General features: G+C 46.1%; 1 protein-coding gene across 1 annotated transcript in view; it reads right to left on the bottom strand.

The window, feature by feature from the left end:
- Positions 1 to 20,480, bottom strand: part of LOC116942688 (delta-type opioid receptor) — a 51,469-nt gene extending 30,989 nt beyond the window's left edge. Inside the window, exons 1-3 of the mRNA XM_032954919.2 lie at positions 20,458 to 20,480; positions 10,041 to 10,134; positions 7,889 to 8,231 (exon numbers count right to left, since the gene is read on the bottom strand). Coding sequence (XP_032810810.2) covers positions 7,889 to 8,172 — 284 coding nt within the window. The 5' untranslated portion in view covers positions 8,173 to 8,231; positions 10,041 to 10,134; positions 20,458 to 20,480. The remainder of the gene's footprint in view (positions 1 to 7,888; positions 8,232 to 10,040; positions 10,135 to 20,457) is intronic.
- Positions 20,481 to 20,752: the final 272 nt, after the last annotated feature.

The raw sequence follows: 20,752 nt of genomic DNA, 5'->3' as shown, positions 1-20,752 counted from the left end.
GTGTTGGAGAGTACACAACGTCGTACTCCGATTGTAAATGTTGATTTTCTCTCCAACACATCGGTGGCGCTGTACTGGTAAAGAATTGGCACGTTTTGTTTACGTGACAAACCTCACGGATGTTGGAGAGAAGTGAGTGAGATCAGAGCCAGGAACGAGTCCATGGATAATTCTATCAACATTCGGCATGCATTGTATGAAGATTCATTCCTCCATTCTACAGCTCAACTACCCCGGGGAATTGCACCATTCCATAACGATCAACGTGCTGTTTGTCACACGATATGTGCAGTACACCGACCACTTATATCATGAAGTAAACTACACGGTGCTCCAGATGTCTTGTGACCCCATTTAATAATTATCTAAATCTCGATATATCTTTTTTTTAAGTGAGGTTCTTTTTTTAAACTGAAATGAATAGGCAAATGAAAAAACATGTTTTGGGTCAATTAATTGGGGGTTACAATACATCTTAACCACCCTGTGCAATATTTGTATTTTCCTTTAATAACCCTTGATTTCATTGTTAATGATGATGAAGAAGATGTAGTGATCACCCTAAATACAAAGCAGCCAATCATGTCAAATCGCAGATCCAGCCCATTTAGTCCTTGAATGGCAAACCCTTGGAAACACCAGGTGTTGTAGGTTTTGTTCTAGATGCATGAAAATAATGACACCAGACTTAGTTAACTGTCACGTTCAGCGCCACTAGAATCATCTAGCACAATGGCGTTATGCGACAACGTTATGTAATGACGGTGATGTATTGTGACTTTCTTAACAGGTTTGGGCTGCAAGGTGCCCAGGAGATGGCAGGACATTAATGGATTCTTCATGTGACCCGAATTGTTTTGCGTGTTACTATCCTCACATGGATGCAGTTTCTCCAGGAACAAATTTTCCTTCGACATGAAGTCAAACACCCCATCGACGAAACTAGCCAAATATTCAAATCCAGGATTGTCCTGAAAAACATTTCATACTCGGCGATTATTTTCCTGGATAAACGACATTATCATAACATGGTCTGAGAAATGTTATACATGTAAATGTTTTTTTATTTGCACTTCTCGAGATACAGCATGTGTGAAGCACATTTTAAATGAAAAATGGGGGTAATGATCAAAATATATGCAGTTCCACCCTTCTCCCTGCAAATTCCATATCTGCGCATCCACCAATCCCGAACTCTTGCTCTACCATATTTCTGAACTCTAAATGGGACTTCCTCACCTCCGCTTGGGCAACAGCTGCTGCTGAGACTCATCCATGCCCTTGGCACAATCAGAATGATGGTGATTCTACCAAGAATGCTAAACTGATCCTTGTACAATTCCCAACACAAGCTAAACTGATTTGTAAACTGATGTTTCTTGTATACCAGTATATTCCTTCAAAAGTCGCCAGACATGATGGAAATGTACATGTTCATTAAAAAGAGAACAAAGGGTCATGCAAAACTTAGTTTTATAAATATATATTTAATATTACGTGTTGCATGTGAAAATGTTCACACGCTCGTGCTCGTGAAAAAAATAAAATTAAAATAATGAAAAACAATTCTGGTCACTGCACTGAGCCTGGTTACAAATGAAGGGAACAAAAATGTACTTGTGATAAATTAAATGGGGATTTACAGACCGCCGATGCAGCTTATGATCGCGGCTACTACAACACTTGGCACGTTTGTGAAGCGTGCAATAAACCGTGTTCCATTTTCGATATAGCGGAAGGAAGAAACAAATACATTTGGAAGAAGAGACCAATTTATTTCTTCAGCTGCTCAACTTCCAGACGAGGTTTTCTTGAGGTTATAAAATGTCGGTGAAACGCGATGCGACAGATGGCGGTGCTTGTGTTCGATTACATTTTTCCAGGGATGAGGATTGATATTTGAGTGCTGTGTTTTTTTTTCTTTTCCAACGGCTTTCCCCCCCCCCCCCCAAAAAAAAATGTATCGACTAATACTGGGGGTCATGCGTTACACTCGCACAGTTAATTGTCGCTGCTGCGCTCTTGATATTAAACCCGTCATTGTGTTGTTTGCTCATTTCCTTAATTCTTCAAGTCTGGAGTTGGAAGAACAACGTATTTAACTCCGAGACTGGGTGAGTGAATCATGGAAGGGTCTGAGTTTTTATTTGCTAGTTTACATCGTGGTGATTTACTGCTGTGTGTTGCTGTTGTTTTTTTAAACGCACAGGAGGTTTCTCCAAGTAATTGCCCAGACGTCCCTGAAAAAAAATGTACCAAAGGTTTCAGGAGGTTTTTCCAATGTGAGTATCGTATATTAGTGTTATTGAAACGCATACATTTTGTTTTAATGTCACAGAACAGGTTAATATTGTAGATAGTTGCGTGGTCACTGGCGACCATCTTGTAGCGCTTGAAAGGAATAATTTCTGACATTTGTGATGCCTCACGCACATCACCTTTTTAAATGCTCGGTTGGGGAGGGCGGGGCGGTCGGAAACATAAGTGCTGTGCGCTCTTGTTTATGGAATCATTTGCACATCATTTCAAGGTGCAGCCGTAGGTGCATGAGGCTCATCGGCAAATATGTTTACTCCTGTTGATCGATGTCTCTAGATGTAGAACGCGGTGTCTCGCGGCTTCGCCGAGACACCCCGAGGCACGGTGAGTGATTTTGTGCGACCACAGAATGGGAAGCATCTGGAGAGATCAAGTTGAACTGGAAGAGCACCGGCAGCACTCCGGCGGCTGCATATCCACGTATCCATGGCAAAGAGAGCAGTCTCGTCAGGCGAGGATCATTATTGATGAGCGGTTTCACCCAGGTGGTGCTCATTGTTACCCCGAGGAATGATGGACTCAATGTATCCCAGACAGGATTTGGCCTTGAACCTGACAATCTACCTCATGAAATATGAACGCATTAATAAAATAAATTACATTTGGTGTCTACGTCATTCATGTCACACAAAGGCTTCCTCGAAGGCGCTGTGTTCCATGCGGGCATAGTCCGTCAGTGTACGGCAATGTTGGTACGTGGTTTCACCCATGAACTATTTGGCAGGCTTTTTTTTCTTCTGTAAATATAGACCGTGAGGGCATCGCGTAAGCCTTGCTCTTGTTCGAATAAAGTAACAAGATCTGTTTTGTCCACTGTGAAGCAGGTGGCATGTATCCATGGTGAGTGCAACCTGCCAGTAATTAACAAGGGACGGCCAGCATGGCTCTCGAACCACAAAAACGATGCAAAAGGCGGCACGGCCAAGTCGCATCTCCTCCCCCCCTCCGAAGCGACGTGACAGCGCGGGTTGGTAGTAAAGACAAAGCGGACGAATCTTTATTACGCGCTTAATCCGTCAAAAGATTGTAATGTTGATATGGTCCATTCCTCGGTGGCCACTTCTTCAGCATCAGCCATTATCCCATCTAGCAGTGTGTTTTGCCCAAGCAAATAGAATTCTAAGGCAAAAAATGTGCCGATTGACACAGACCCTGCCGATTCCGTACTCATACCGTCGCTCTCAAAGCCACAGGTTTTGGGTAGATGAAAACAAACCCAGTTTGGGAATATGTCCCGTAAACATCTGTGATGTTTAACCTAAGCCCCGACATTGCGACGGAACCGCAGTGTGGTATCCGTGCACGGCTTACAATGATGTTGCTGAAACCTACAGATTGCATAACGGCCTCAGAGGGCAGCACCAAGCCTATTTGTCATCCATTTTCGAAATTGCCCCTTTGCAGAAAACGTCTCGTACCTGGCACCTGAAAAACGGAGTTGTATAATAACATCCATTTGTCCAGAAAGCCCGACTAGTCTCAAAACTGCTTCGGGAGATGCATCGTGCATTGGGATGTCAAGGGATCTGTTTTTGCCAGTGTGGAATATAAAAAAAGAAATAACAATAGGTTTTACCCTTTCTGGAAGTAAAACAGGTGTTAAGACGTTAAAACACCAAATAGCTCCCTTTTGAAAGTATAACCCCTATTATTTTTAATACTTTAAGACTGGCAAAAAAGGTCAAATGATATAGCTGCTCACCCCCGAACTATTAATGATCTGATACTTGCAGTCTTTGTACTGTTGCCTTTGGCATTCTCTGGTCTGACACTGTTTCTGATGCAGGCCAATCACTTTCAAAGGCAATGCATATATTACTAATGCTTGTTTGCATATTCACTACAAGTACGTGTGGTTAATGTCGCTTTGATTCCTTGCAAACAGGTATCTATCTGGTGTTTGACCATCTTAACGCCTGTTTTTATTCTCAGAAAGGGTAAAACTTATTCATATTTTTCATGCATTGAGATGTTGGCCAATACTGCTTTTCAGTATTTTTCTTGTGTGAAGAGGCTAAGAGTGGTTTGATAAAAACCGATGCAATTGAGGGGCGGTGGGGGGGGAAGGGATCATTACATCACGTGATTGTGAGGTGGCGACAGCCTGGTGGAGATTATCATCCAGCAGTGGATTGATCATGGTTGACGATGATGGTTTGTGGGAAGAACTATCAAACTCCACACAACTTGGGTAGCCATCCTACTTGTTTCCCTGCCTGCAGCTGCTACCTCATTGTTCTCTTCAGGTGGTTGCCCCACACATGTCGAGCGTAAATCTTCGTCTCCACCCTGCCATCTGGACCGCTTTATTTTACATATTCACCAACACCCCCTTCCCCCCCCCCCCTCCCCCCATTATGTCGCGAGACGAGGGAAATTTCCATTCAGATCTCTTGCAGCTGGCCTCGCATGTGTCAAAGAAGAGCCCTGGGAGATGACGTCACAGAACGACGACTTCAGGTGGTGACATCAACAGGCCTCTAATTCCACACTCGGGGCAGAGCTTTGTTTTTTATATATATAGATGCCCTGCGAAGAGATGTCCTTTGCATGGCAATCCAACCGGAGGTAATTCTTAAAGCAGGAATAAGCCAATTTCATGAACAACAAACAAACAAAAAACAACATTTAAATTTTAGGATTTTTGTTGAACCATTGATTACCAATTTGAGACGTTCAACTCGCTACACTTAAACATCCAGTTTAATCGTGGAGGGCTGAAACCCAGATTTGAACTCCAGGATCTGGTCGGGATCTCTTGACACCTGAGCCACCTCCAATGCCGGTGTTGTGTTAAGTGTTGTTCTTATTCATATACTTGTTGTTGTGTTAAGTGTTGTTCTTATTCATATACTTGTTGAGTTTTCCAGGGAAAGCAGAATGTAAAAAACAATGCACAGTAAATAAAAAAAAACATTTTTAGAGAAATTACGATGTAAGGTAAATTTGAGAACGTTTTAAACCCTGCTGTTCCCGGAATTGTTAATGTGTGCAATCTTACCATTTAAATAAAGCAGTGACATTCTCAATGAATCTTTCAAAGCACATTACGTCCACACAAAGTTGTGCACACACTCCATCCTGCATTCAAAACCATTCGGGGCCACCATTACCCATGGCCCCATGAAATGTCACTTAATTTAAAACTGTCAAAATAAAAATGTGATGTGCTGATTCATCATGACCCTTTGTCAATCTACTGCTGGATGAATACCTTCCCAATTCATCTCTAACGATGCTACAACGTTAATAATTAATCTACTCAAAACCTGCACGCGAGGTGCGTACGCATTAATCCGAATGCCTGTTTGAAACCTTCATATATGTTGCAAATAAACTTATATTGATACCATATTTCAGTTATAATTTTCCCAATGAGCCTATAAACAATTCACCTGTAATGTGATCAAGCTAAGCAAAGCTGAGCTTGGATAGGGCTTGGATGGGTGACCACCAAGCCAAACAGGTGTTGGAGGCTCCCGTGGGGCTACACGATGGGCAACAAACATCTATTGTTCTTTATATCCATGCTTCCATTAAGCCTAACAGGTGCTGGAGAATCCCGTGAGGCTACACGGTGGACAACGCAAATCTATTGTTCTTTACATCCATGCTTCCACATCCACACTCTCCCCCCACTCCCCTGCCTCACCAACCTGCACTGACCAGCCATGGGGAAGTTTGTCAAATGAGCCCTACAACCAGCTTAGTACAGAGAAGCCCTCATACCAGCAGTGTATTGAAAATGGGCAATCACGTGTGCGCACCCGTGATTTATTTCCAACAACAGTTTTTATTTAAAAAAAAAACATTAACGTGGTGTAGGAAAATATAATATCAGTAAGGGACACGTTTATGTATGTAGTATGTGGTGACAGTATATGTCTGTATGTGCCACGCATGATAAGTCTGTCTCTGCAAAGACTTGTGAGAAAATGCTGTTAGCAAAAAAAATTCGTGGAACACCCAGCTGGTTTGTCTCCTTGTGACTGATGGTCACGCTTGGTACATAATTCAATCTGGAGAAGGCTCGGGCCAGGTTCTGATAGCAAATGCCGCTTGTGCGCACAGTCAAGAATGTAATCTTGATGGATAGACTCATTGTTCAGTGGATGAACTAAATTCCATTGCTCCCTATAAAAAAATCGATCCTTGTGTTTTCAGAGAGCGTATACCTCACACAGTAGATAAAAAAGTGTTTCAGCCTTCATTGATAAACGTACAGGTATATGAACCTTATGCTCTTTTTCACCAATGGGGTTGAAGGATGGTGGCAAGTGTTGTCTTGTTAAACTATGCCTTTAAAACTGAAAACTACTTACCTGCAGTACCTCTATTTAAATACACTATCCAAAAGATAATTTACCCCCCTCTGTCAATCATTGTTTCTCAGTGTGGATTTGTGAACACACTTTGTAAACAGTACATAAAATAGTGCGCGTTTTCAATGCGCTGTTCATATTGTAACACGCGTTTATTGCAATGTTACTCTACAGAGTAGTGGGTCGCCTCTCCTCTTATCCGCATTGATACGAGCGGTATGTGGGGACGATGGCTTAACCGCAAAAAAACCTATCTGCACAGATGCATACGGACAAGAGAAGTATTATCAAACAGGAGGAATTAACGGTGCAACGCATCTCATCTGTTAAATATCTGCAGGTAATAGGATTGTCATCGATTGATCCTGGCTGCAGACATTGGTAAGTCACAAATAACAATGAAGATAAGAGAGCAGTTTCACTGTATTATGCATACCGTTATGACAAATACAGGACTTAAGTCGTGTAGGCAGTTTGAGCAGCTTTGGATAAGACTTGTGATCCTGCCTATACCCGAGCATGGAGTGCATTCGCTTGTTCAGCTCTTCTACGCATTCGTCTTCGCTGCACTTGGACGACACGACAACAGGATGATCCACGCCAGGTGGGTCGCGGCGTTTGTGTGCTCGGTGGGACGGAGTCGCCAAAAATAAATTAATTACGATTTTGACTTCCGTTTATTCGGGACCCCGGGGTCCTGCCATGAGGTTCGTGTCTCCACGTTCTATGTTTAATCCCACCCTGAGAGTTGACGAATAATGGTGGTGGAATGCTTGGAGTTAATATTGTGGGACCCATTTGAAGTGTGTCATTTTAGATGCTTTTAAGAGACGGATGCAAGAGCAGATAAAGGTAGAGGATTATTTTAACGGCTGATAGACCAGCTGACTATGCTGTCACATTGCAGAAAGAGCCCTGGCACAATGGATTTTGAAATTAGGCTGGTTAAATAATGCCGCCGCATTCCATTTTTTTTTGCAGCAGCGTTCCAAGCAACTGGGCACAATTGGCATCACATCTCAAGCACAATTCACACTTCGGGTAAAATAATTTCTGCTGCAGCCTCGGCAAAAATATCAACAACCCAGCAAGCAATTCACATTTCAGTCAGAGATATGGTTTGATCTCCCCGCAACCAAGCAGCAGTTTGCACAAAAAAACACATGCAATATTAATGCAACGAGGGTTGGCTGGGCACCGCTGGGGAACGAGCGCGCGCGAGTGTGGCATGCGGTGCAGCTCCTTACCGCAATATGACGTACATGACCAGGATGTTCCCGATGAGGCCCACGACGCACACGACGGCGTAGAGCGCCGTGATGATGCTCACCACGATGGGCGACGTGGAGTAGCCCTCCGTGCCGTTGCACGTGCTGTTCGTTCCGTTGAAAGCACCCCAGGGCAGATCGCTCGCGTTGGGCCACATGCCCGTCGGGCTAGGGCAAGGGATGTCCCAGTTTTGCCAACCACCCTCCATGCCGCTGTCATCGGGCGACTCCGGCGCGGGCTTCTGTGAGGTCGCCACGCCCATCGCGGTCGGTTTGATTCCAAGAGGAGCTTGCGCCCGCTGTGTCCGGCCCTCGTCTTTATCTGCAAAGCGGTAAATAAATAAATATGGAGAGCCGGGGGACGTGCATGTTTGCGCCGTGTAACCCTTTACCCGCTCCAGCTCCATGCTGGGGTCGGAGAGACACCGCGCGATTCTGTCTTCAGGGACATATGTTGCCCAAAATCTACGACGATCGCGGTTGAAAAATACAGCGCAGTCTGACAAATTGGTTAAGAGATATGTGTTAATTGAATGTGTTAATTACAAAGCAACTGCACGTGCTCATGAGCAGATATTGCGCCATGTATATTTCTTTTTATCCATACCGAAAGCAGAAACGCCCGCGATTCAAAATAATAGCATTCGGAGCACGAACAGCGCACGATAATACAATCTACGATTTCTGAAATTAAAAGCGGTGCATTGTATTTTTCTGGTTAAATGATCATTTCTAATAGCTGCATTAAAATACGTACATTATACGCACCGAAACCTCAAAATAACCACGGTGAATGGTAATTTTATAGCTGGACAGGAAAACAATTTAAATACCGATATATATTGGGAGGTGGGAGGGTGTGGTTAACGGACAGCCTGTTGCTTCGTGCTGTGAACGGTTTGATCGGAACAGACGGAGCTGAACAGAACGTAGGATGTGATGGAGCTTGGATGCTCTGATGGATGTTGGGATTTGTATCGATCGCAACAACAGCGTGGGCCCCTATGGCACACACCCCCAAGATGTCACCCCTCCATTGACAATTTTCAGCCACATCTACCGCACACGGCCGCACCTTGTGGTCGCGATTTTTTCATTTGTGCAACATCAAAGGAATTCACAGCGGCTGTGTGTTTGTGACAGAAAAAAAACGAGGCCGTTTCAGCCTTTAAAACAGGTTTTGGTATGGTATTTGTTTTAAAATGATCTATTTTGATACACTGGTTTTTTAAAAAAAAATTACATTTTATCTTTCAATTTTTTTTTTATGTCACAATTCTATTAACATTTTGCAGAAAAATGAACTGAGTGCGTCTTTTTTTCTATGCATTCGAACAGTCCCGTCAAATTAACGGCAATGCATTATTTCGCTAGAGTACACATGAAAACTGTTTAATTACAAACGCCGTTGATGCTGGAGTCAATTTAACGTTATAAATCAGCACTTAGCTTTCTGGGTTCAGACAACGCCGGACGACTGACCAAATGAAATTGCTCCGAAGCATGGGCGCTAGGCATTTGGCGGCAAGACTGCAGCAGTGTAATGCATTGAAATGCAAGGAGCGTGTTGCGTGCCTGGGAGCACACGGGAGCGCCCGCTCACCCAGACGGTGCTTCAGATTAACATTGCAAACCCCTCATCCTGACGGGACGAATGACTCATTCGGACGGCAGTAGCAATAGCAAACAAAACATTACGCGAGCCAACATCAATTGATGACACCACGGATGAGGACATTAACCGTGCACGATAATAATTCCAATGTAACCGCTCGAGATCCTGAATGAAATGCCACATCACGTTTTGTACCCATGATTTCAAATATAGGCAGCTTCTGATTTAAAATATACGCAGCTTCTCACCACGAAGCGTTTCACACGTAGAATGTTCTGCTCAAAACACACGCACACACCAGCTAATAAATCATGCTACACAAAAACAAAAACACCTACCACCATCCAACAGAATATTTATTTATTTATTTATCTCTCTCTCTCTCTCTGGAGCTGCAATACAGGACTGTGCAAATATGCTATGACAGTTATTCTCTGGCCGGTGGTAAAAGCGGACTGTGCTGCTTGTTGTTATATACGCGTCCGTGTGCGTGAAAGCTCGGTGTGCGTGAATTACCTGCTCGAGGTCTGCGGGATGATGGGAGCGCGAGGATGTGTCTGCAGCCAGCCAGCTCCCTCGCTCGCTCGCAGTGCAGCGATATGGCGCGCGCCTGCGGTGATGAAATCGAATGCAGCAAGAGCCCCCCCCCCCCCCTTTTAACTGTGCACGCGCACGCACGCGCGCGCACGCACGTGTGTTTGTGTGTGTGCATGTGCGCGCCCGTGCTTCCACACATTCACACAAACCACGGCAAAGGCAAAGAAATACAAAAAGCCAACAATTAAGATGCCTCTTCTGATTGTAACGATGATTGTTACATCGGCGGTATTTGAATCAACGTAAGCTTCGTTTGAAATAAATGCTGCAGGAGAGATTTGAATTGTGTTCATATTTTTTTCTTGCAATGAGTGCGTGTGGATGTATTCAACGTAAAAATAACGACGTGAGATATGGTGACGATTTATATTTAAATATTGCATGTAGATAGTGAGCGCATTGTGTTGTTTTCATTCCATTTAATGATGCAAAAAATAAATTGTGACATTTAAACCATGACGTTTATGCATCGAAATGTCTGGTTTACGGTGGCTCCGATGCAAACTATTTGTGTGCGTACACGCACACATGATATACACGATATTGAATGCCACGCAACCGTTTGATGACGCTACACCCACCACCATCACAAAGACCATCCGTTCAAAATTCAAATCCCATAACTTTAGCGGTTGCCATTGGACCGCTGACGTTGCTATGACAAGCGAGAAAGGAGCCCATGGGCTGTGTATGTGTGCGCGTGTGCTGGGGAGCGGTCGTGTACGTAGCGGTGAGCGCTCGGGGCTACGAACCGGGTGACCCGAGTTTGATTTCCGCTCAGGGCCAACACCAGTGAATGATTATCCGAAACGGTCCTGAGCCTCCCTTAGGTCGCGTTAGCCTCACGAGTACCTGGTGCGATGTGTATACATCGCCACTACGATGATGACCACCCACAACACTTCGTGTGGCGTGCCGGCCCTCATAGCTGCTTGCTCGCTAACGACACTTGCCCCAAATAAAAAAAAATATTTTAAAAAATTCTGTTCGGGGATCTTTGTCTCGCTCGTGGATGCGTGCGTGCGTCCTCTGGCTCCGAGCCACTGAACGCACACATCTCCCCCCCCCCCCCCCCCCGCAAATGCCAAGCAGACAAGCAGCTGAATGGTGATGAGAGGGTCGCGCGCTTTTCCCTCCTTCCCCTGCAGCTCCTTCCGACACCGCGCACGCGTCCGCCCCAACCAAGAACCCTTTGCGCCCGCGGTGTCAGCCGCGACTGCCGGTGAATGTCTCCTCCCTGCCGGCTGGCAGCGCTGCACCGAGCGCCACGGTGGCGCACGTCACAAATTTGGGTCCCGTTCCTCGTTACAGCTTGCACGGGATTTCTGTGCGTCTCTTTCAACGTGGCCAGACCGATTAATTCATTGTCGTATATGAGGCGTCCACCCGCCCACCAGCACCAGCGACTCTTGCTTGCAAAGACTAAGATCCCCCGTGTAGCCTGTAACAGACTGTAGGGGCAAGCGCTGTTAGCGAGCATCACCTACGAAGGCCGACACGGCACACGAGGGGGGGTGGGTGGCCAGCACCACGCCCGGCCGCCTTTGTCTCCCCAGCGGCGACGTTTACACACCGCACCAGGTACTCATTTGAGGCTGAGTCGACCCAAGAGTTGGCCCAGGACCGGTTCAGATAATCTCCACCGGTGTTGGCCGTGAGCGCGAATCGAGATCGGGTCACCAGGTTCGCAGCGCAGCGTAGCGCTAACCGCTACACCACCGCTCCCCACACTAACACACACACACCGACCAAACACCTGCCCTCTCTTTGGAGAACAGCACGTGGTGGTGGGGGAGGAGGATTCCACGTACCACGACTGCTGCTGCTCAGCTGCCGTTTATTCCAACAAATTTGCAATGAATGGCAGCTCGATGGAGAGAACGATTCTCGATTGGGATCTCAATGTGGCGCATTTGCATTCTGCAGGCAGGCCCTTGCAAGCAAGCGAATCGTAACCTCTTACACAATGTCTCGCGGCCCAACAACATCTGGAGATTGGGTGGGGGGGTTGGCAGGGGGGGGGGGTTGGCTGTGGATTCGCAGTGCATGTCGTACGGCACCTGCACGCAGCGCACATCCTAATGCGTGTGCCGCTCTTTTTTTTTCTCCTCCTCATATCCTTCCTCCCTCCTCCTCCTCCTCCTGAGAGCGGTTGCTAGGAGACGCTGCAGGTCGCACCGCGCCCGCCCTCCGTCGTGAAAGAGTCTTGACAGATGCCTTTGACGGACTCGTGTTTATTTATCAGCCGAAACCGTACCCTGTGTGGCACCACGACAGACCCTCGGTACAATTTACGGGAGTGAACATTAAAAGGGGATAATTGAGGAACTCTCCAATCAATGAATGCATCTCAAGACTGTCTCGATGGGGGTTCGTTTTGGTTTACTCGGTCAGAAAGTGGAGAGCGCTCAAGTTGCATAGATAGGAGTTGGGTTGTCCGAAAATTTCTCATTTATATTGTTCGAATTTTTGTCTATTTTCCAAATCGTTTTCTCCCCTAAGCTTAAAAATGACAATTTAAAACGTAGTATATGTAGGCTACTAGATATACTCCAGTGTACAGAAATACATATATGCAGAGGATTTCCCCATTTGAGATTGTTAGATGACCATGATATGTATTGAATTTCTTTCGTAATTATTGACGAGAAATTTGATTAAATTCTGCTTATTTTACAGCCTGCATTATGCCTCTAGCATATGAACTGAATAATTCAGGATTATGCTCAAGATTCTAATTATGCATGAGATAAGCAACAACAAAAGATTCCACCGTATAAAATGTATGTATGCTATCATGGCATCTTAGGTACAATTGAATCTGGATAAAAGCGCACCTTTTACAAGTACAGTTCTGATATAAGCAAGATACTTACATTACACCGGTGGTGTAAAAAAAGGGGCAATTAATGAAACAATCATGCTATTATGAATATAAGCACAGCGGGTCTTGTTCCCAAGCGGTGTGCTGATATCCAGCTCCTTCTGTGAATATACACCTTGCATCGTTCACCATGCTTGTTCGCCTTTTAGAATAATTTAAAATCTTAAATTATCCTCCGTTCACAATTGCCGAAAATTGCTCCGCGAGGTGAACATGTTATTGCTGCCGTCCACGTTCGGTAAGATCTAGAAATTGGCGTCTCATTAATTAACTATTTTTTTGCTCAAGAACTCACGACAATCTAAACTTTGCCCATAGACTAACATCGCTCGTAGACTAACATTGCCCAGAGACCAACATTGTCCGTAGATTAACATTGCCAGTAGACTAATATTGCCCATAGACGAACATTGCACATAGACTAACATTGCCCATAGACTAACATTGCACATAGACTAACATTGCCCATAGACTAACATTGCACATAGACTAACATTGCACATAGACTAACATTGCACATAGACTAACATTGCCAGTAGACTAACATTGAACATAGACTAACTTTGCACATAGACTAGCATTGCACATAGACTAACAATGCACATAGACTAGCATTGCACATAGACTAGCATTGCACATAGACTAACATTGCCCATAGGCTAACATTGCACATAGACTAACATTTCCCATAGACTACCATTGCCCATAGACTAACATTGCACATAGACTAACATTGCCCATAGACTAACATTGCCCATAGACTACCATTGCCCATAGACTAACATTGCCCATAGACTAACATTGCCCATAGACTAACATTGCACATAGACTAACATTGCACATAGACTAACATTGCCCATAAACTAACATTGCCCATAGACTAACATTGCACATAGACTAACATTGCCCATAGACTAACATTGCACATAGACTAACATTGCCCATAGACTAACATTGCCCGCAGACTAACATTGCCCATAGACTAACATTGCACATAGACTAACATTGCACTTAGACTAACATTGCCCATAGACTAACATTGCCCATAGACTAATATTGCCCACAGACTAACATTGCCCATAGACTAACATTGCACATAGACTAACATTGCACATAGACTAGCATTTCCAGTAGACTAACATTGCACATAGACTAACATTGAACATAGACTAACATTGCACATAGACTAACATTGCCCATAGACTAACATTGCCCATAGACTAATATTGCCCACAGACTAACATTGCCCATAGACTAACATTGCACATAGACTAACATTGCACATAGACTAGCATTGCCAGTAGACTAACATTGCACATAGACTAACATTGAACATAGACTAACATTGCACATAGACTAAGACTGCACATAGACCAACATTGCACATAGACTAACATTGCATGTAGACTAACATTGCACATAGACTAACATTGCACGTAGACTAACATTGCACATAGACTAACATTGCCCATAGACTAACATTGCACTTACACTAACATTGCACATAGACTAACATTGCCAGTAGACTAACATTGCACGTAGACTAACATTGCACGTAGACTAACATTGCACGTAGACTAACATTGCCCATAGACTAACATTGCACATAGACTAACATTGCCCATAGACTAACATTGCCCGCAGACTAACATTGCCCATAGACTAAAATTGCCAGTAGACTAACATTGCACGTAGACTAACATTGCATGTATACCGAGTTAGTGACATCGCGGATGTCACTTAGTAATGCCGGCTCTCGCGAGGCACGGCGTGCGATGCATTGCCATCGCCGACACCCCGTAGGTGGGTGTAGTACCACTTAGAAGCGCGCTCTGACCACACAGCGTTACAGTACGCGCTGCTTGTTGACCAGCCATCTGGCCAACTTTCACGCCGGTTGGAGGTCCCCCAGGATTACTCCTTTAACGTTGCCTATCGCAAGGGCTCCCGTCACACGAACGCCGACGCCCTGTCGGGATTGCCAACGAGCGGCAGATGCGCCTACTTTTTGGGCTCCGGGCACTGTAAGCCGGTCGCTGAGCCCTCGTCCCCTCCCCTCGCGGTGTCGGCCGACATGGTAACATCTGAGTTGGCCGAGGGTCCGGCGGCGCGTGACGCTGTCATTGGGTTGGACCACGCAGAATGGGGGCGCCTCCAGGTGGAGGACGCTTCCCTGCTTAAATTGCGACGGCCGTGTCAGAGAGCCTGAGGGGGGCGAGGATCGACGGGGTATCACCTCTGTCATTCTTAGAAGTGGATTGCTCATGCAATGGGACGGAGGGTTGCGCCGATACAACATCATTGTGCACACTGCCCTGCGGGGCAAGGTCATTTGCGTGGTACACGAGCGCTTGTTACACCTGCGTGTGCATAAGACGCTGGCCACACTTAAGTTGGACTTCTTCTGGCCTGGCATGGCTGAGGATGTCGCTAATTTGTTGAAAGGGTGTGTGCAGTGCGCGCGGCAGAAGCGGCCGGCGAAACCCTGTTGTCCACCATTACAATCGATTCAGGTTGCCCGCGTGAACGAATTAGTTGCGCTAGACATCCTTGGTCCATTTCCCACTACCCCTCGTGGGAACAAGTACTGGGAGTCGAGTATTTTTCACGATGGCCTGCGGCCTGGCCACTTCCCAACCGGTCAGCGGCGACGATCACTGAAGCATTCCTCAATGGCTATGTAATGGACAAGGGTGCTCCCGAATGTCTTCTGACTGATCAGGGAAAAAATGTATCTTCAAAGATGTTGCGGGAGGTGTGCGATTTGTTGGGAACAAAGAAAGTACACACATCACCGTACCACACGCAGATGGATGGCATGGTTGAGCGCCTATACAGGACTCTGACGTTCATGTTGAGCCACCAGGTCAGCGAGTCCCAACTCGACTGGGACTTACAGATTCCCAGAGTCCTATCTGCGTATAGGATGGCCCCTCACGCATCCACCGCCTACTCACCATTTTTTTAATGTACGGGAGAGAACACGATCCCCTGATTGATATTCAGTTGCAGGCCGCGCCCAACAAAGCTAAATCCAAAATTTCTGACTCTCTGCGTTTCACCCTTCAAAAGCTTTCTGAAGCACGGGAAGCCTCTAGGGTAAATTCCCATTTGTGCCAATTGGCCAATGAGCGGCTGAGGGGTTCCCGTGTTTCTACACATGGCACCTGGGGACTGAGCCTGGTTGCACTGTCCACAGGTACCGGTGGGTACATCGCCCAAATTGTTCAAACCTTGGAGAGGGCCGGTTAATGTGATTCGGGTCGTTCGACCACAGTGTGTCCAGATCCGCTTAGGGCGGCCGAGTTGGTTTGTGCATTCCTCGCACCTCAAACCTTTATTTGCGCTGCGCACGCTTGTTCAATCTCCACACCGCAGGCACCGAGTATCAGATGTCTCCGGCGAGTCGGGGTGTGTGCCCGCTGGTCTTCAGCGGAGTCGTGTGATCCCGTCCCCAGGTGCCGCGTGCCTGGCATCCCCAGCACCGCCACCTGCGCCGTCTCCACTGGATTTGGGAGAGGAGAACCCGTCGACCCGGCCTACTGCTCGTCGTGAGGAGCCGGGCTCGACGGGACAATTGCATGTTCCCCCCGGAACTTCCATGGAGAGCGAGTCCACCTCTCCTGGAAGCCCGGCCACAAGAACTCGTTCTAAAACTCTTCGGGTTTCATGATCCCCATGCACACACACTCCCTCAGTTGGTTGTCGCACTCGGTAAGGCGTATAGGTTATTGGCTGAACCTAACCGTTGTTGTGCTTGCGGGTGTTGTTACACGGTGAGGCTGGGAGGTGTTGGCGATGAAGAGGATTCCGAGCGTTCGCGGTTCACTGCACTGTTTTTTTCTCTCGTGTTGTTCTGTACTCACAACCTTTACCCGGTTGTTCATGTACATTTGTAGGTAGTGTAAATATTGTATAGGTGGGTTTGGGTATTTCATTGGTAATTGTTATTGTTACTTGTTGAGGCACACATAGCGTTTAATCACTTTTTACTCACTTTAATCACCTTAGTCACTTAGTTCGTTTTAATGGGGAGTTGACAGCTGGGACGGCTGAGTGCTACGGAGGAAGGGGGGGGGGGTGATGTAGTGACATCACGGATTTCACTGTGTGGTGCCGGCCCTAGAGGGGCACGGTGTGCGATGTACTCACATCATGGACATCACGTATGTAGCGACATCGTGAATGTCACCGAGTAATGCCGGCTCCAGTGAGGCACGGTGTGCGATGCATTGTCATCGCGGACACTCCATAGGTGGGTGCAGTACCACCCCTAGAGGGGGCTCGGTGAGCGCTGGAATAGCGCAGTGGCACCACGCGTGGCGTGCAGTGCTAACTCCTACAGGAGGGAGTGTGAGACTGTCAGCCATGGGATGAGGTTGCCCTAGGCCATGGCACTCTCAAAAGACCCTGGAAAGCACGTGACCAGTAAGATCTACACAAGGACCCCAGGTGGGGGCTTGGGGGTGGTCACGTGTCGGGGTGAGATCCTACGGGAAGGGGTCGAGAAACGACAAGAGGTTTCTAGAAGGTGGTCGTGGCCAAGGGCGGGCCCAGACACGACCCAGCAGCATATAAACCGGGGTCCTCACAGGGACCGGGGTTCAGCGTTGCTGTGGTCATCTGAAGATCTACGATCTACGTTCTACGTCCAAGAAGAAGTCACCAACACGCGAACGAGGACCCCAGCTAGGGTCCTGTTCGTTGTAGCTGCTCCCAGTAACTAGCGTAGTTAGCCTGGTGGTCCACCACCATAGGTTATCTGGTAAAGGGGCAGTAACCTCTTTGTGTTATGTGTTGGTGTTCATAAATATGTGTTGCATCCAAGAAGTACGCCTGCTACTCAGTTGAATCCACTATACTAACATTGCACGTAGACTAACATTTCCCATAGACTACCATTGCCCATAGACTAACATTGCACATAGACTAACATTGCCCATAGACTAACATTGCCAGTAGACTAACATTGCACGTAGACTAACATTGCACATAGACTAACATTGCACGTAGACTAACATTGTACATAGACTAACATTGAACATAGACTAACATTGCACTTAGACTAGCATTGCCCATAGACTAACATTGCCCATAGACTAACATTGCACATAGACTAACATTGCACATAGACTAACATTGCACGTAGACTAACATTGCACATAGACTAACATTGCCCATAGACTAACATTGCCCGTCGACTAACATTGCACTTACACTAACATTGCACGTACACTAACATTGTACATAGACTAACATTGAATGTAGCCTAACATTGCACAGACTAACATTGCACGTAGTCTAGCATTGCACATAGACTAACATTGGACATAGACTAACATCGCACATAGACTAACATTGCATGTAGACTAACAATGCACTTAGACTAACATTGCATGTAGTCTAGCATTGCACATAGACTAACATTGCATGTAGACTAACATTGCACATAGACTAGCATTGCCCGTCGACTAACATTGCACTTACACTAACATTGCACGTACACTAACATTGTACATAGACGAACATTTCCCATCGACTAACATTGCAAGTAGACTAACATTAACAATCATCATCATCAGCCATGGTCGACGTTGCTGGATGAAGGCTTCCCCAAGCCGTCCCCATCTCTTGCGGCCCCCAATGTTTAAATGGATGTCACCACTTTAAATGATGCATTAACAACCATGGCCAGGGCCAGTGCATTTATAAGTGGGGGAAAGGTTACTCCACCATGCTGGTCAATGCGGAGCTGACGAAGATGGGGAACGTATAAATACGTGGAAGGTATACTGCCCACCGCGCACGCCCCCCACCCTTTTAACAACCTGTGTGTGTGTGAATGGTAGTAGCGGTAGTGTAGGGGTTATCGCGCTGCGCTACGGACCTGGCGACCCGGGTTCAATTACCGCTCACTGCCAACACCAGTGACGATTATCTGAACCGGTCATGGGCCTCCCCTAGGTCGATACAGCCTCAAATGAGTACCTGGTGCCATGTGTAAACATCGCCGCTGGGGAGACAAAGGCGGCCGGGCGTGGTGTTGGCCACCCACCCCCTCGTGTGCCGTGTCGGCCTTGATAGGTGCTACTCGCTAACAGCACTTGCCCCAACAATCTGTTAAAGGCTATACGGAAAATCGTTGTCTTTGTTTGGTAGTATCCCATCCAGGCACTATCCAGGCTCATCCCTGCTTAGCTTCCGATAGCTGACGAGGTCGTCCGCATCTAATGGGTGATTTGGTTGCAGACCCAACCGTCCGAAATTATGACAAAAATAAGCTCCCTACTGCAGCCTTCCCTGTTTGCTTTTGGTTAAATCATCATGGTGAAAGAAAACGCTGTTATTTATAATTTATCTCCCCCCCTCCCTCCCCATTTCATGCGGGTTGTGCTATTGACGTCATGAGCCGATGAATCCACCACGATGCAAGCAGTGCAAAACGTGGAATAAAAATATCACACAGCGAGCTGCCTCCGAACATCCCTTCAAGAGACACCTGGGCAACATCGTAGACGACGGCACTTGGACTAGCAGTCCTGCCACCGAGAATAATAGGAGAGAAAAAAATATTCCTTTGCATTCTGAATCATTTGGAAGCTCACGACGCGTATATTTGCAGACGTGTGTGCATATACGTTGAACTTCAGTTAACTTGTGTAAGAATAGGAATATGTTTTTTTATTGTACATGTGTTTGCCCGTTCCTGCATACGATCAATCCACGACTGGATGAGAAGCCTGCGGTGACGGTTATTTGGCCATACTTCAGTATGCTGGAACAACAATGGATTTCACTGCACACTACAGACCAACAATGGATCTTGCTGCACTGCCCTCTATTGCCCACAATGCCTACTACCCCTGTTCCATACGCATGGTGGACGCCCATTCAAACACAAATCAGTCTCAACTCTATTATTGGTTCTTTCGGTAAAGTCACGTAGAAGGGAAACAATAAAATAATAAAAATATAAAACAATGTTTTATATAAAACATGTATAAAACATTTGTTTTATATTGTTTTATATTTGTATTATTTATTGTTCTTTCGGTAAAGTCACGTAGAAGGGAATTATTATGAGTTTATATATATTTATATACGTATATATCATTACCCTCCTTCATTGCTGAAGTGGAATTACCTCTTAAAATATGAGCCGCAGAGACCCGCGTTGTTAATGGCGCAATATGATGACAATGTTGATGAAGATTTTCGTGACAATTCAAGGTTGCATAAGCATTTCTATTAAACATCAAATTGTTTACAAATCAATACAAACGGCACCCAAAGAGACATCGCAGCCGCTATTTATCGTGCGTCGTCTTCTCCCGATGTTTGTTGTACCAATTCTACCATAATATTACCAACCTCTGCATATTAACTCATTCATTTTAGTCAACCGTATCGCACAGCCCTGCCCTATTTATAAGCAGAAATTATAGTGCGTACCTTGTCTGGGGCTGGATCTGTCACTGTTTAATGTGCAAGGGTTGGCGATGTTAAAACGCCCTCTCTACAGGCAGGTTCATTCCCTTTCCACTCACGCGTCTCGCACACTGCTTCGCATGCTAATGAAGACGCCTCTCCACCCAGCCTCGTGCGTGTGCGCGCACACACAGGCCGGGCTCAAAGGACTGACCTCGCGTATTCACGAACATTCTGGAAACCGCGTTCAGTCGGCTCGTCTGCTATGACCGCCGCCGACGAGTGTGCGAGAATTCCACCCTTTTCCAAGGAGCGGGAC

Source organism: Petromyzon marinus, chromosome 15 (genome assembly GCF_048934315.1).
Source record: "Petromyzon marinus isolate PM22_M1 ecotype Great Lakes invasive population chromosome 15, UKy_Petmar_22M1.pri1.0, whole genome shotgun sequence".
NCBI lineage: Eukaryota > Metazoa > Chordata > Hyperoartia > Petromyzontiformes > Petromyzontidae > Petromyzon > Petromyzon marinus.
The sequence above is the reverse complement of the archived record's forward strand: the minus strand, read 5'-3'. Positions and strand labels throughout refer to the sequence as shown.